The 16,546-nt window shown below is 43.3% G+C and overlaps 1 protein-coding gene across 1 annotated transcript in view; it reads left to right on the top strand.

Annotated features, from left to right (window-relative positions):
* Window positions 1-16,546, top strand: part of EIF4E3 (eukaryotic translation initiation factor 4E family member 3) — a 123,004-nt gene that overhangs the window by 46,140 nt on the left and 60,318 nt on the right. Inside the window, exon 3 of the mRNA XM_086938916.1 lies at window positions 7,203-7,297. Coding sequence (XP_086795042.1) covers window positions 7,203-7,297 — 95 coding nt within the window. The remainder of the gene's footprint in view (window positions 1-7,202; window positions 7,298-16,546) is intronic.

The raw sequence follows: 16,546 nt of genomic DNA, 5'->3' as shown, positions 1-16,546 counted from the left end.
AGAATGAATAATGGCAGGTAGTTCAAAGGAGATTCCACTGCAAAATGTTGCTGTTTTGTTTATGATCATTTTGGCTAGACTGTAAATAGCTTGTTGAATGAATTTTTGGATGTAAGCTGTGTGGAATTAGCTATTTTTGAAGGTAGCCCGGAAAGGACGGCTAAGGTGCCTTGAGACCCTACGGGTATGTAGTGCGCTTTATAAATGTCATTGATTGATTGATTGAGGCAAATCTGCGCTCCAGTTATGAATTAACTGGATATTAATTTATTATGCAATAATGCGGAATGTTTGTGTGTGTGTGTGTGTGTGTGTGTGTGTGTGTATATGTATGTATATGTGTATGTATGTATGTGTATATATGTGTATATTGCTTTCACTCCGTTCGATACCACTCGTGCAGCATCACAGTCAAATCCAGACAGTTCACCAAACTAATAAGCCAGACCCAGAATAAGGTGCAGTGATTTTAATCCAGTTTACAAAGTAAAACCCAGCAAGCCCGCATGACGCGTTTCACCTCTAGCCAGAGGCTTGATCACATGATACATTGCTTGACATAGATGAGGGTATTTAAGGAGTACAAAAAAGGGGGGCGGCACTGTATAATTCTGACCTGCCTGCAATTAACCCCTTGCTAGACATTTCCTTATTCATGCTGGTGGAGCTAGGTTGAAAGAATAAAGGGCGTAGTGCCCTAGTTTAGAAGACATTGCATGGTTGTGAAAATGTGCAAAATATATCTATTGTGCAAAGACATGCAAATTATAAATTATCTCATTATATACAAAACTGTACATTATAAAAGACATGGAAAAATATATTGTAAATATAAATATGGATAACAAACAATTCTCTATCATTGTAGTATATACATTATTTACAATAAAGGACAAAGTGTCCCTATATTTTCTCCTTAAAATTACATCCTAAAGTAAAAATGTTATGCAGCAAAAAATTGATTGTGCAAAAACTGTCAAGTTCTGTAAAACTTCAATAAAATTTGTACAAAAATCACACGACCAATAAATGAACCATATCTATAGTCAACCAAGAAAACACCCTTTATAGCATTTCATTGTAAAGAAGACAATATTCGCTATATTTCGTGTAAACTCCTAAACTATACCAAAAATTACTCATCAAAAGTTTCCCTAAACCCTAAGTGCAAAAAAGTGCAAATATCTAATTTGTAATTCTTATATTTTACTGTATGTTTAAAAAAAATCATGGTAAAAAAGGGAAAAGTTGTGGGAGGAAAATATACAGTATTCTTATGAATCCTCACTTAGTTAAGATGCTAATTCCCATTGAAAGATTACAATCATTATTACAAAAAAACTCATATTGTAAAGGAGGTTTAGACTCTACAGTATCTAAAACAATTATCTGGACTCGGGTATATGTTATTGGACATCTATAAACATGTGTATAAATCTTCACTCGCGTTAAGGCCCCGCGGGGCTTTGCTGTCGAGCTCTATTATATACCTGGTCTCCAATAATCGGAGCCGTGCATCTCTGTCTCCTCGTCTCATAAGTGGCATTACACAGTCAATCGCATAATATGACAGGACAGAAGGGTCACTGTTGTGCAGACTTTCAAAGTGGCGGGCCACCGGGTAAGTTTGCTCTTTCCCCACAATGGCCCTGATGTGCTGTAGTACCCGTTTATGCACTGCAAATTCCGTTCTGCAGGACATGCGTTTTTTAATCAATACAGGCTTGGTATTAAAAGGCACCATATATTGGGTCTTATTACACCCATTCTTGCATGCCTTGCAGACAGTGCATTTCTTGAACCCTCCTCCGAGGGCGCCCCATGTATCAGAAACCGGCCTTTCGAGGAAGTTACTCATTAATTTATCTCCCATTGAAGTAGATTTTCTAAAAGTGATGTTGGGTTTGTTCAATACAAATTTCCTAATAACAGGGTCCCCTGAAATTAGGTTCCAATTTTTATAGAAAATTCGCTGAATCTCCTTGTGCGGTCTGCTGTATGTGATAATGACCCTGGGTTTTATCACATTATCTTTTGTTGCCTGAACACTGGGTTTTTCTTTCATCGCTAAGGCTTCTTGTCTAGTTATGGATGCCGAACGGTTGATGGCTCTTTGGATAGTTTTAATGGAGTAGCCCCGGGAAAGGAAACGTGCCTTGCTTTCCTCCTGTGCTTTAATGCATTCTGCATCTGTACTGCTTATACGCTTGATCCACAACATTTCCCCGAAGGGAATGCTGCTGATCAAGTGATAAGGATGCTGACTAGAGGCATGTAATACCGTATTCCCTGCGGTTGGTTTCCTATGTAACCTGGTGGCGATTCCAGTGTCTGTTATATATACTTCTGTGTAAAAAAAAAAAACACAGACCTGGCATCTATATGTGTGGTGAATTTCATATTTAGGTCGTTATTATTAATCTCTCTGATAAACTCTTGTGCTTGCTCCAATGATCCTTTCCAGACCATAAATAGGTCATCAATGTACATTACATATATAGGTATATGTTCCTGATTGATATGCCTAAGAGTGTTGCCGAGGACCCGCTCCTCCCACAGTCCCATATGGAGACAAGCCAGACTCTGGGAGAAGCAGGACCCCATTGCAACACCCCTAACCTGCTGATACGTTTGATTATTAAACAGGAAATAATTCTGTTCAAGACAGATCTGGATCATAGATAATAATATTTTGTTATGCGCAGAGAAATTCATAGACCTTTTGTTTAAATAAAATGCAACTGCTTTTACACCGTTGGAATGTTTGATAGACGTGTACAATGAAGTCACATCTAGTGTGCTAAGCAAATAGTCAGTGTTCCAGACAACCTTGTCCAATTTTCTGATAAAATCAGAGGTGTCCTGTACATATGATTTTAAACCGTTCGCCCACTCTTGAAGGAAAAAGTCTATATCGGGAGATATCTTCGATCGAGCTGTTTATGGCCGAAATAATCGGCCTACCTGGTGGCACATTTATGTCTTTATGCACTTTCGGTATCAAATAGAAAGTTGGTATAACTGGATGGTCATTTTTCATGAAGTTGTATTCATCATTAGACAATAATTTGGCGCTTCTCCATGCCATTAGTTTCAGATTTTGCTCTTGCCAGGCCATTTTTAATGCTGTCAAGTTGCTTTTCTTATAACATGTGGAGTCCAAAAGTTGACTTTCTGCCTCTGCAACATACACATCTCTCGGCCATAAAACAATGTTGCCGCCCTTGTCTGCTTGGCGGACGATCACATTTTGATCACGTTCCAATTTATTGATTAGATCATGGTAACATTGATTTTTCTTATTAATGGCTTTGTGTTTCTTGTTGGTAATGGCATAGAGTTGCTTTAAATCCTTGATGACTAACTCATGATAAACCTCCAGATTTTCGTGGGTTAGAATCGGTTGGAAAGTTGATCTGGGTTTAAAAGGGGTATGACTCATTGCTTGGTCTTCCGTTGAAGTTGTTAACAGTAAGTCACTTGTTGATGCCCCCTCTTGTTGTAAACTCCAGATTTCATCAAAATCTATTCGATCTCCGACTTCTAACAATGAGGGACTCTTTGGCGTCCCTATCGCTTTTTTTCTTTTTCGGTTGCAGGAGAAAGAATTTATTGAGTTTTAACTTTCTTACAAAACGATGTGTCCATTCTCGCATCCACGTAATTGAAGTCCGAGGGTGCACAATATGATAACCCTAGGCCTAGGATCATCTCATCATTGGCGGAAAGGGTAATGTCAGTGAGGTTGATAATCGATTGTTTGTTTAACTTGGGGGTTGCTTCCGGTTTGATTTGTTCCAGCGGCCCCTTGCTGCTTGGTTCACATTAGATTGCTTTGTACCTGCGGCATTTCCTCCTGGCGCGCCGCTTTTGGTTAGCCAGGTGGCGTTTGTCTGTGGACCACCTTTGACTCGAGACCACAGTGTGTCTCGTCGATCTTGACATAGGCAGCTCACTTCTTGTGCCAATGTAAGCTTCCCTGACCCCACCGTGGAGGGTCCTGCAGCTTCGTTTTCCGCCTCACTCCCCGATGTAGCACTGATATCTGTTGAGGAAATTGACACTGTTTTGTTATCTGCATTAGTTTGTCTAGTTTTCCTCGCACGGGCTTTAACATTCTCATATTTTTTAGCATATGTGAATATTTGTCCATTCAGATAATCGAGGGGGTCTCGCTCAAACTTGAACGCCTTGTGTTTCTTGATTATTTTCTTCTCTTCTTTTTTTACCCTTTGCATCATTTCACTTCTGAATTTATCAGCCTGTTCACTGGGTCCCAAGTCACTTATTTCCGTCTCAAGCTGTTCAATTTCTGCCTGAATTTTTAAACGGTCACTTTCTGCGTAACGGACCAGGATTCCCATTAATTTGCCGGAGCACTCCAAATTAGTCTCTGTCCACTCGGAGAGCATTGCAGGGTCTGGAGTCTCGTAGCTTGGCGCCAGAGTTATTCTTAAACCTCTCGGAACTCTACCGACTTTTATGTACCTCGAGAGTGATTTAGTTTCCCACCACTTCGATGTTTCCTTTTTCATGAGTTTCTCCATTTTTCTAAAAAGGTCTTTCAATGTGGGATTAGCATTTTCGGTGATGTTAGAAACCGAAAGGCCTTGCGGGTTTGTCTCCCCAGCCGGGGATTTGTCAAACATACTTTCCGCCGCTTCCTCCCTTTCACGCAACGTATCTGCAAACATCGTTATGCTTGCAACCTAAGTTGTATATTACGGGTAATTCGTTAAGGATTATTTTCGCTGACACAGCTGTAGCCGCTTTTCCTCGAACATAGTTAAATTGTGCTTAAAACAGTCTGTATTTCTCCCCACTGGCACATCCGATTAAGTCCTACCTTTCACCCGGGCTGTCTGAGACGCCGTCAGATTTCTTCACTTTCTGACGGACTTGACTCCCGTTCTCCAGGCAGGCTGTTCCTTCGGTGTCCACTAGCAGCCCGTCCCGACGTTGTCCGGGTATGAATTGCTGCCGGCCAGTAGTATATTGTTTTGTAGGATTTCGTTTTGATAGCATTTCTTATCTGTGACAGGCCTGTGAAACGCTCCGATTCACAGTGCACTGCTGATGCACTTAAGAGTGCGCGTTCAGTAGTGTGTGAACTCGAGTTTCCCTACTTTATTTTTCCTTGCAATATTACATAGCGCAAACCCGACAACATGGCATGAGCACAATTTACATTACAGAAGAACACATTCATTTGTGGTAGGCACGCGGAGACAAAACGATTTGCCTGGAATAACAGGATGTTGAGCTGATGCCGGGATTCGAACGTAGCTCCCCAGCTCAAAAGTTCGCAATTCTAGAACTTGTGGCGGGAGGTGTGTCTAAAAGTGTATGTCGGTGCTGGCCATCAATGAGAGAGACATGTGCAGTTTTCAAATCGATGGTGAAAAAATGAGTATGTTGCTGCAGATGTGGGCCGCCGTGCCACCAATGTACTTACCGGGGGAGGGTAAACACCCATTATTCTGCAACTTTCTTTCAGCATACCATCACTCCGCATACTTTCATTACGAAAGTACCATGACTCTGCAATGCCATTATAACGCATGGCGTTACATTTTATATGCGTGTACCACGCATACATTTACAACGAAAATCGTTGCAAATGCATGAACGGTAGTAGAATTTTTTTTAATGTTTGGATAAGGTAAGTATGGGTATAGGGTTATATGTTTTGGAGTTCTGAGGTATATGTTTGGGGTATTTGGGTATTTTAAGCATTCAGATATAGTTTTGGGGTACAGGGGTAGTTTTAGAGTTTAGGGATAAGTATGGGTTTTGGGGGTACAGGGGTATTTTAAGGTTCAGGGCTAGTTTTGGGTTCAGGGCTAGGTTTGGGTTTTGGGGGTACAGGGGTATTTTAGGGTTCAGGGCTAGGTTTGGGTTTTGGGGTATAGGGGTATTTTTAGGGTTCAGGGGTGGGCTTGGATTTTGGGGTTCAGGGGTATTTTACGGGTTCAGGGCTAGGTTTGGGTTTTGGGGTACATGGGTATTTTTAGGGTTCAGGGCTAGGTTTGGGTTTTGGGGTACAGGGGTATTTTTAGGGTTCAGGGCTAGTTTTGGGGTACAGGGGTATTTTTAGGGTTCAGGGCTAGGTTTGGGTTTTGGGAAAACGGGTATTTTAGGGTACAGGGGTATTTTTTAGGGTTCAGGGGTAGGTTTGCGTTTTGAGGTACAGAGGTATTTATAGGGTTCAGGGCTAGGTTTGGGTTTTGGGGTACAGGGGTATTTTAGGGTTTAGGGGTAAGTTTGTGTTTTGGGGTACATGGTATAATTATAGGGTTGAGATGGGTTAGTGTTTAAGGGTGTTGGGGTATTTTAAGGAGTACGGGTGGGTTATGATTATGGGGTGCAGGGGTATTTAAAGGGAGCGGGGTGGACACCCAGAGCTGGAATGTACAGCACCTGGGAAGAAAAAACAATGAAATATTGGGCCATATGCTCGCTTTTTGTTTTCGTAATCCCACGCCCACAGCACACGATATGAGACATGGCATGAAGGGCGGAACGTACCACACGCCCCCAGCGTTTGTCACGCCCCCAGCACACGCCCACAGCACAACGCAGACACGCCCACAAGGGACTACTTTGCTGGCACTGTTCTTTTACCTTTTTAAATGTATATGGTGGGCGTCTGCATAGCCTATGTCCTTCTGCTGCAACTGCCCTTTCCAACGCTGTATTGGGTGTTGTGATTGAGGTGGGTAGTCTCAGGAACCACAGCACCAAAGGTTTGAGCTCTCTCTTTATTATATTAGTATAGACATATATATATATATATATATATATATATATATATATATATATATATATATATATATATATATATATATACTCTAAATGTGTGTTACTGGAAAATATATTCACAGCCGTTTAAGATATGCTCATGCCATCTGTTTGTTCTGCTTTTCCCACTTTTGTTTTGCTTTTGTAACCTTAATCGTTATACTTGTAGACAGATCTATTAGAGTCAATATTATTATATTACGATCTGAAGATCTTTATCGATATGGGAATACAGTCTCTGTGCAGTTTAAAACAAATTAAAACCTTCTAAAAGAAATTGACCCAATTTTGAAATTCATGACATGTGAATGTTAATGACATTTCTTGTAGTCTGATAATGTTAATAGGTGTTGCATTTCTATGCTGAAATAATCATTAAACTCTTCTATTTTTCTGTATAGAGTTTCTGGAGCGTTTATAACAACATACCTCCTGTGACAGTATTGCCTTTGAGATGTAGTTATCATTTAATGAGAGGAGAAAGGAAACCACTGTGGTAAGTTTATACGTATGTGCATTACATATATAAATGGGCACTCTACATAATAAACTTAGCCCTGTGTTGGGTAGGTTAGAATGTTAATTCGCAAATTGGTAAGCAGTCCAATTTCTTATGATTCTGTTCAGATGTATCTTACATTGTTCAGTTAAGCACAGAAAGCGATAACATTTAACACCTGTTTCCTTGCCTTACTCGCTGCAAAATATATTTCCAGTGCTTCATCTTCTCTAAATAGTCTGGATTAGTGTACACCTTTCTAAAAACTGTTTGATATGATTTACGATCACAATGATTCTAAAGGGGGCAGGCTGCTTGCACAATGTTTTTTATTCATTAGTTTTGATGCTATAGTGTCCTTGATTAATCTTAGTTGTAAAGGTAAGGTTAGATCAAAGTTCCTAAAATAAAAGCTTTGCTGTATGTTGGTGTCTCCTCCTTGTGCATAGAAGATAGTTTCTGAGAGAGGATGTCTGATGAAAACATTTGTAAAACGTAATAACCTCACCTTCCTTTCACACGGGCCTGCATTCCTCTGATGTCATCCCTTGTGATTCTATCTACTTCACCCTTCACAATAAGTGTGGTGAGGTGCCCTTCCAACTGTTACTGAGCTTGCCCACAGCAGGGTGGCAAGAAGCTGGTACAGGAGCTGCAGTTTCCAGGCTGACTAGTTGTTACCTTGAGGGTCAGCAGAGTTGAGGTGGTTGGTTTGGGTGCTGGAGGGGGGAGTTTTGAAGTCTCAAGATTTAGTGCGATTCTTGATTGTTCAGCCTAATTCCATTGTCTGCATTATTCAGACCGTTGTACAGTTGTTGAGGCTAAAATACAGGATCGTCGGAGGAAAGAAGGGTGTCCCTGACATTAAACATAGACCGGGAGAGAAACCGCACAAGGCATTCACTGGGCGGGTTTTCCAGTAGTGAGGGTAAGACACTGCCTATCATGGACTAGCAAGTATGCTGAATATAGCTCCTTATGTTGATACAAACATACTGGATTTGGATAAAGAAAAGCCAACTTTTGTTGCTCTTGTTTCCTGGTTTGTTCTTGTGATTACTGCAGGACCATTGATTCCCATTGAAATATGGAGTATGATTCACAGTATGTTAACAGGTTCTGTGCACAAGGAACTACTACTATTAATGTTTGTTTAAATGTTTTGGTGTATAAACTTAATTTTACATGTAATATGTATAAAGCAAAATGGCACAGTATTGTCCCTGCAGCTAGCAATAAAAGGCAAGCAACCAAAACGCATAGCAAAAGCCTAACATCTATAGATTAAATGGCATCTTTAAATTACCTTCCAATGAACCCAATTACTAATCAGCAGGAACTGCAACTCCCACTAGCGAGCAGCTATCTTGTAGCTTGGGCTGTGGCTACCTGTACAGATATGTTGTTCTGTGAACTCCATCATGAAGTGCATCGTTCTGCTAGAGGGGAAAAAGAATATTGGGGTTATACTGTTTATGGCAAGTACCTTGGATGCAGCTTTTCCAGAACAACTGAATTTGGATTTTAATTCATTAAATTAAAATGCCCAAAGACTGCCTCTATAGGCAAAGTGTGGCTTGGCAAATTGTAAAATAAACCATAAGCTTTATTTTTAATTACCAGCTTTTGGTTCATGACCTTCAAAACTACACCTACATGATGATTTAGAACTATTCTCGTGGCCAAATGTTTATTTATTTTTGAAATTTGTAAAGCGCAAACAAATGCCCTTGGGCGTCTCGGCACTACAGATTCAGTGAGGATGTAGGAAAAGGCTGGGATTACTGATTGAACAGCTGTGTTATCATTTTGCGAAATTGTAGCAGAGGAGCAAAGCGGATCTGTAATGGTAGAGCATTCCATAGCTTTGCTGCTGTCACCACAAAACGTCTGTCTCCCCAGGCCGTTGTCCTGGTACGAGGCACCACTAGCTGATTGGCAGTTATAGATCTAAGCTGTCTGGTGGGACGGTATACGACCGGCTGTTTAGATAGAAATGTTGGGCCTTGATTGTGAACAGCTTTGTAAGTCAGACATAAAGTCTTGAATTTTATGCGATTCTTGATCGTCAGCCAGTGGTAGTTACGAATAATGTGTGAGATGGTCTGGAATTTAGGTGTTCCTGAAAGCAAACGAGCACCTGCATTTTGGACCGTCTGCATTTTTTTGATAACCCTGCATTGTGCATTTGCAAACAGTCCATTACAGTAATCTAATGACTACATTACCAGAGTGCTAATCAGTGTCTTCCCTGCACTTTCTGGTAGGAATGGGATACGTTTTTTGATATTAAGTTTAAAAAAGGCTGTGGACGTAACTTGGTTGGCAAGGGAAACAAAATTTAAGTTGTCGTCAAATATTATTCCCAAATTCCTAACCTTTGAGACTGGTTGAGGTATCGGGCCCCATTGATGGAGGCCACCATAAACTAGACCACACTGGGGATAGTTTCCCAAAAATAACCACTTCCGTCTTCTCGGAGTTAAGTTTGAGGCAGTTTCTGGCCATCCAATCCTTGATGGCCAGCATGCCTTCTTGGAAAAATTTTGCCACTTGATCTCCATTCCTGTTAATTGCCAACACCAGCTGGGTGTCGTCGGCATAGGAGGTAAGGCCAATCCCGTGAGATTTTATAACTCTGGCTAAGTCCGACACGTAGATATTAAAAAGTGTCGGACTTAGGGATGAGCCTTGAAGAACTCCACAGGGGAGGATTAGCTCGGCCGATCGAAATGGCCCCAGGCTAACTGCCTGCGTTCTTTCCGACAGGAAGGAGGTCAGCAGATCCTTAGCTCTGTGTTGGACGCGATTGCCTCGACACGGCCGATCAAAATAGCAAGATCGACCGTGTCGAAGGCTGCAGACAAATCCAATAATATAAGCACTGCAGTGCCTCCCTGGTCTCTTATTATTCTAATGTCCTCTGTAGCTTTAACTCCATGGCTGCTATGCGTTTTCCCCCTCTGTGCTGCAAATTGTTCTTTTTCATTGTTTTATGACGAGCTGGGCTCGTCATCAGTGTTTGAGGAGGCTACACCATGACGAGCCCAGCTCGTCATGAGTGTGGAAGGGGTTAATGAGAGCGGTTACAGTTCCATGAAGTTTACGGAACCCAAAGTGCGTATCATCCAGCAGATGATGATTCTCAATGAATTCCGAAAGTTGCGAATTTATTGCCTTCTCTGCAACCTTAGCCAGAAACGGCAGACTAGCTATAGGTCTATAATTTTTCAATTCATATGCCTCCAGGTGAGGTTTCTTTAAGAGAGGTTTGAGAAGTGTGTTTTTCAGTACGGCTGGATATATACCTGTCTCAAACATGGCATTACAAATTAGGGTTATCACTGGCGCAATCAGATTCGTGACTGGGGAGAGAGCTTTATTTTATTTTTGGCCTTCATTACGTCCACTATATCCTGTTCATTAACTTCCGAGTAATGTGATAAACAGTGGTCAGGGGGGTTAATACTAAATAGGTTATTAGAAGTGGTTATTTTAGAGGAGAACTCTACATAGATATTAACTTTTTCAAAAAAGTATAGAGCTAGGGCGTCAGTAAATGCTTGCGTTTGAGAAGGAACAGTAGCTTGTGTGCTTCCAGATAGTTGATTCACAACTTGGTACAGTTCTCTATGGGAGATTTTAGCTGTTTCAATCTGTATGGCATAGAACATTCTTTTTTTCTTCCATAATTATTTTTTTATACTTATTGAGTTCTTGTTCATACTGCATCTTTTGTTCTATGGAGTACGATCTGCGCCAGTGTCTCTCATAGTTTCTGCACTTCTGTTTTTGTTCTCGGAGTGCGTTGGTAAACCATGGCGCCGAGGGAGAAGATCTGTTTTTAGAGATGGTTTTGATTGGTACCAGTTGATTCATGGCATTACTTATCCAGTCCATGAACTGTTCAGTAGCTATGTTAGGGTCAGTTGAAATAGCCGGGCAAGTGTCATTTAGGAGGGTGGATAAATGCAAATTGTTTATATCCTTCCAAATTCTAAATGCACAATGACCTGTTATCACCGCTTTTTTAATAGGAGGGCATTTAAAGTTTTTTTTAAAGATGATTGCATAATGATCAGACCACGGAAGTGGTAGAATATCTTGGATGAGGATTTTCTTAGAATTTGTGAAAATACCGTCCAACACATGACCAGCTTCATGCGTGGGAGAAAAAACTAGCTGGACCAGGCCTAGGGCTTCCATGTCTGTCAGTAATGTGTGAAGGTGTCATTGCTGTCTGTTTTCTCCAAATGAATGAAAATCACCCAGTACGTTGAGTGACTCATCTAACGCTAATGATTCTAGTAATGTGTTAAAGTTAGCTAGAAAATCAGTCCGTGCTCCTGGGGGTCTGTATTAAAGAACTCCTTTTGAAATTTTGTGAGGGAGTTAATAGAATGGAAAAATGACCAGCTTCGTAAAAATCTGAGGGAATAGGATGAGTTCTAACTAGATATTGTTTGCGAAAAATGATTGCCAGCCCCCCACCTTTTTTATTACGTCTATCTTGTCTTTGAACTTTGTATCCTTCTGGGATCGCAACCACCAGATCCGGATCTGATGCATTGTCCATCCATGTTTCAGTCATGAACAATATATCTATATTCCTATCAGTGATAAAATCGGCTATCTCCTGTTTGTTTGCCTAGTGAGCGAACGTTGATGAGTGCTATCACTAAGCTAGATTCTTTATGGGTCATATCCACCCTAGATCTAGAAACGGGGTTGATATGAGAGAGCAAAGACTTACAGTGTAAGCAGCTGATTGTCTGGTTGTTCAATATATCCTCAGGTTCCACGCGAGAGCACCTGTTACATGACGATGGGCGTAACCACATTAGATCATTTCTGGAGTAGGGTATCGAGGTGGATAGAACAGGGGGTATGACCGTGGGCCCGGTCCCGGCGCAGACGGGCTTGCCTTTGGCGCGCCATCGGCGCGCCCGCTGCGCCCGCCCGGGTAGTAGGGGTCATTTTATAGGAGGGGAAGGAGGGCGGGAGGCAGCTAGAGCGCTGTCCTCGGCGTCCACCCAAGATGGCGTCCACCCCTGTCTCCTACCACGTGAGCACGCAATCTGCTACGCGGGGTTCGGGATGCGGCCAGTGCAGTAGTGCAGTTGATATTTAGTGCAGTATCTGCAATGAGTTAAAATCTAAAGAAAAACGTGGCGTTTTGTTTAAAAATGATTCACAGCACCTCAAGCCTATCCCCCGGCTTTCCGCCTCAGGGGAGATGGCACAACTAAATCTAAGCGCACGTGAAGTGGCGCGATTTTAAATAGCCAGGAGAGCGGGAGGCAGCCAGCAGCTAGAGACACCCCTGTCTCCTACCACGTGAGCACGCAATCTGCTACGCGGGGAGCGGGGTTAACCGCAAGACATCTGAAGTGAGTGGTACATTGAACTATATTTTGACCTTTTAAGGCTATACTCCTATTTGTGTTTTCCCAGAGGAAACCAACAAGCTTTGTTAAACTTTCTCTACAATGTGTGTGAGGTTTTTTGGAAACAAGAAGGCCGTGGCAAGTTTTTTGGTAATAGAAATCTCAAGTTGAAATGCCCTTCCATCCCATTCTGGCAGAGCTGGTATGTTTTGTTTTTTGTGTGCAGAAAACCCATCTCACAGGTTTTCTAACCTGGGTTGCTATGTTGCTTTCTAATAAAATAGTAGACAATGGTGGCCGATGGGACCCCACCGCAAGTTTTTTCACTACAAGATATAGGTCCCAACTGATTATAGTAGTGTGGAGTATACGTATTTTTAGCTATACCCAATGGGAACATTATGTGCTTGCTGGCTGTGACAGTAATCTGGAGTAGTTTTCATGACCTGGCCAATTGATGTCTCTGTATTGTATGTGGTGTGCATGAGTGCTTGGGTCAGGAGAGATTGGGTATACCTGATCTAGGGTACACTTGATTTCATGCGTCCCCTTAATGTGTAGCACCCTCCTTGGGGTTTAGTGGAAGCATATGGTTCAGTTTGACTGGGGGAGAATGTTTGCATTGTCCGCATTCCGTCCATCATTTGTTTGCTGTAACACTTTTCGCTTTAAGTGGGATGGGTATGCCCGGACGCGGGTCCCTTGCTCACTGTGCCATTGGATTCAAGCTAGCGTGGCTGAAGAAGGGTGGCATATCCTGAAACTGGTCCCAGGATGCTTGTTTCTGTTCCAGGGAGGACCTTGCCTGGCAGTTCGGTCTGGACTGTTCCCATGAGGCACACTGTCTAGACTGATTTGCATATGGCTGGGTCCAAACTGGGGTGGTGGTGTGGGCAAAAGAACTATGGATTTAACCCAGATCTTTTGACTGGGGGAGAATGTTTGCATTGTCAGCATTCCGTCATCATTTGTTAGCAGTATCGGTTTGTGCTGCTGCCTTCCTTTCTCTCTACATATCCCCTGTGCTGCCATATTGATTCTTCCCCCGCCACTCCTGCCCAGTAGAATATGTTAGAAAGACTAGTTCTTTTGTCTTGGTTTGTAGTCGTATTCTTTGACTAGGAAAATGTTGTCATCACTTAACCTACACCAGTGCAGCCCATGCAGCTCAGCATGTGGTTTGAGGGCAGCACATGAACCAAGACTGTGGCCAAAGGCATGGAATAGTATTATTACGAATTACAAGGAGATGGGCTACCTACCCACTTCTGTGATATGTTGTGCTAAAGAGGCATGATCTTACCACCACCACCTGAATGCCCAGTGGTTGTGTGGATTCCATAGACTCCCCGAGAGAGATAGCTTCCATATAGCTAATTGCAGTAAAGCTGTGGTACACCTGAAATTAAAAGGCACCTTGGCATGCCTTTGCTCTCCTTGAAAATTGAAGGCCAACTTGAGTCCTGACCAACCGACCACCCAGATTCTGCTACTGCACTGAATTAAAGTGTACCCTTTTCCCTTATCCACTGTTGTGTTTTTACCCAAAGATCTGTATTCCCCTGCTTAGAGAATGGCTACTAATACAAGAGGAAGACTTTCTGGCTGTCTCATCCAGAGGGATATCCACCACTTCAAAGAAAAGACTGCTTCATTTGAAGAAAGAGGTTTACTTACCTGCTTGTCGATTAGCTGTCTTAATTAACCTATATCCTAATTGTAATATTTCACTTTGCAGACTGCCTCTGCAGCATACAGAGACGCTGTAGAGTAACACATTTATTTATTTTGGTTTTTTGCATAATGCAAAATGGCACCTTGTGGCTAGTTAAAAACACTTAAGAGCGCTACCGCCGCCTCTCCTCGGCTCCTGGACACTGCAGCAGGGCTGCAGCCCAGACGAACAGGTGCCAGAGGAGACTGGCGCCCGGGGAACCGTGGGTGGATTGAAACTTCAGACTCCTTGGTGCTGTGCAGGCCCGCCACAGAGAGATGGACCACCGGTTCAGCAAGTTGGGGAACAAAAGAACAGGGTTTACGATCTGACACACCAGGCGATTTGTATAGGGCCACTAGAAAGTCCACAAGGTTGTCCCTGTCCGCCCACCCCCCCAGAATTAACCATCCTGGTCAAGCTGCACGCCTTCAAAACGAAAGAGGCCATCCTGAGTACAGCGAAGAAGAAGGCGGACATCTCCTTCCATAACTTCAAGTGCTCCATATTCAAATGATTTGGCGCCTGCCACCCTCGCACAACGACCACTCCTGAGGCACATCACCGCCAAGCTGAGAGATTAATACATCGGATATCGTTTGTTGTTCCCCTTCGGCTTGGCTTTGAATACAAGAGTAAAATGACCAAAGAGGCTGCAATGGAGGGAAGGTGAACGAGGGGTGGTAGTGACCACTACCTAATCAACACACACTGACAATCTTTGAGCATACTCCTAATCCCCATCCTGACAGCGGAGTCCGAGCACTATGTCTGACGCCCGGTGGAGCTGCTCTGTTGAGGTATTGAGGAGATCGACCTTGGTTCATCCCCTGACTGTCACCTACCTAGCCGGACTTTGGGCACAGTTTTCTCCCCATCTCCCTGTCTTGCCCACCCTCCTATTTCTGTGACTTTGCTTTTTCCTTGTCTCCTATCGATCTGTTCCTATTCAGAATTCTTTTGTTCTTTGTCTACTTCCTTGCTCCTTTCCCCGCTCACCTGAATCTTTCCCCTAGACTGCTTCACCGCCTAGCCCCCTGTCCTTTTGTGCCCTTTGACTAAGCACTCCTTCTCCCCTATTTAGGGAAAGATCCAAGATATATACGCTAGAGTCTCAGCATACCCGCTGAAAGAGTCCACAGTGCCAAGGGAGCCACTCACAATTGAGGTGTTGTATGGCACCCCTTGCCAAAGCACTCCCTCTCCCCTTTTTGGGGAAGGATCCAGTAAAGTAGGCCTTGGAGTCTCGGAGACCCCTCTGAGAGAGTCCACTGCGCTTAGGGAGCCTCTCGCAACAGAGATGGGGAAATGATACCACTCCTCCTGGGTTCACAGGTTACTGGACTTTGGTCGCAGTTTTGACTCGCCTACAGATTTGTGTCCCTGTCACCCTCCCCCTCCTCTTGCCTTGCCGTGTCTCTAATCCTACCATCCTCTTTCCCTCCTCCACTCTGTCTACTTCACCTGTTCCTACCCCCCCCCCCCCCCCCACTCTCCGGAATATCTCCCCTTGCCTGCTTTCACCACCTAGCCCCTGTCCTTTTGTGCCCTTTGACTCAGCACTCCTTCTCCCCTTTTTGGGCAAAGATCCAAGGTATATACGCTGCAGTCTCAGCATACCTGCTGAGAGTCCACAGCGCCAAGAAAGCCACTCACAATTGAGGTATGGTATGGCACCCCTTGCCAAAGCACTCCCTCTCCCCTTTTTGGGGAAGGATCCAGTAAATAGGCCTTGGAGTCTCAGAGACCCCTGTGAGAGAGTCCACTGCGCTTTGGGAGCCTCTCGCAACAGAGATGGGGGAAATGATACCACTCTCCCTGGGATCACAGCTTCGGACTTTGGGGGCAGCTTTGACTCGCCTACCGATTTGTGTCCCTGTCACCCTCCCCCTCCTCTTGCCATGCCGTGTCTCTAACCCTCCCCTCCTCTTTACCTCTCCCACTCTCTGCCTACTTCCCTTACTCTTACCCCCCCCTACTCCATGAAATATCTCCGCTTGACAGCTTTTTTCCCTACCTATATGTTCCTTTTTGTTTGTCTCAACTTTACTTGTAAGTAAAATTGCCATGCTCTAATAACAATGTAACCTTTGTAAAGCTGTAACATGCAGTTTATTGTCTGATACCCATGTAAAGCGCTCTGAT

The sequence above is a fragment of the Lissotriton vulgaris genome, chromosome 9 (assembly GCF_964263255.1).
Source record: "Lissotriton vulgaris chromosome 9, aLisVul1.2, whole genome shotgun sequence".
Lineage (NCBI taxonomy): Eukaryota > Metazoa > Chordata > Amphibia > Caudata > Salamandridae > Lissotriton > Lissotriton vulgaris.
This window is presented reverse-complemented; position numbering and strand designations above follow the sequence as displayed.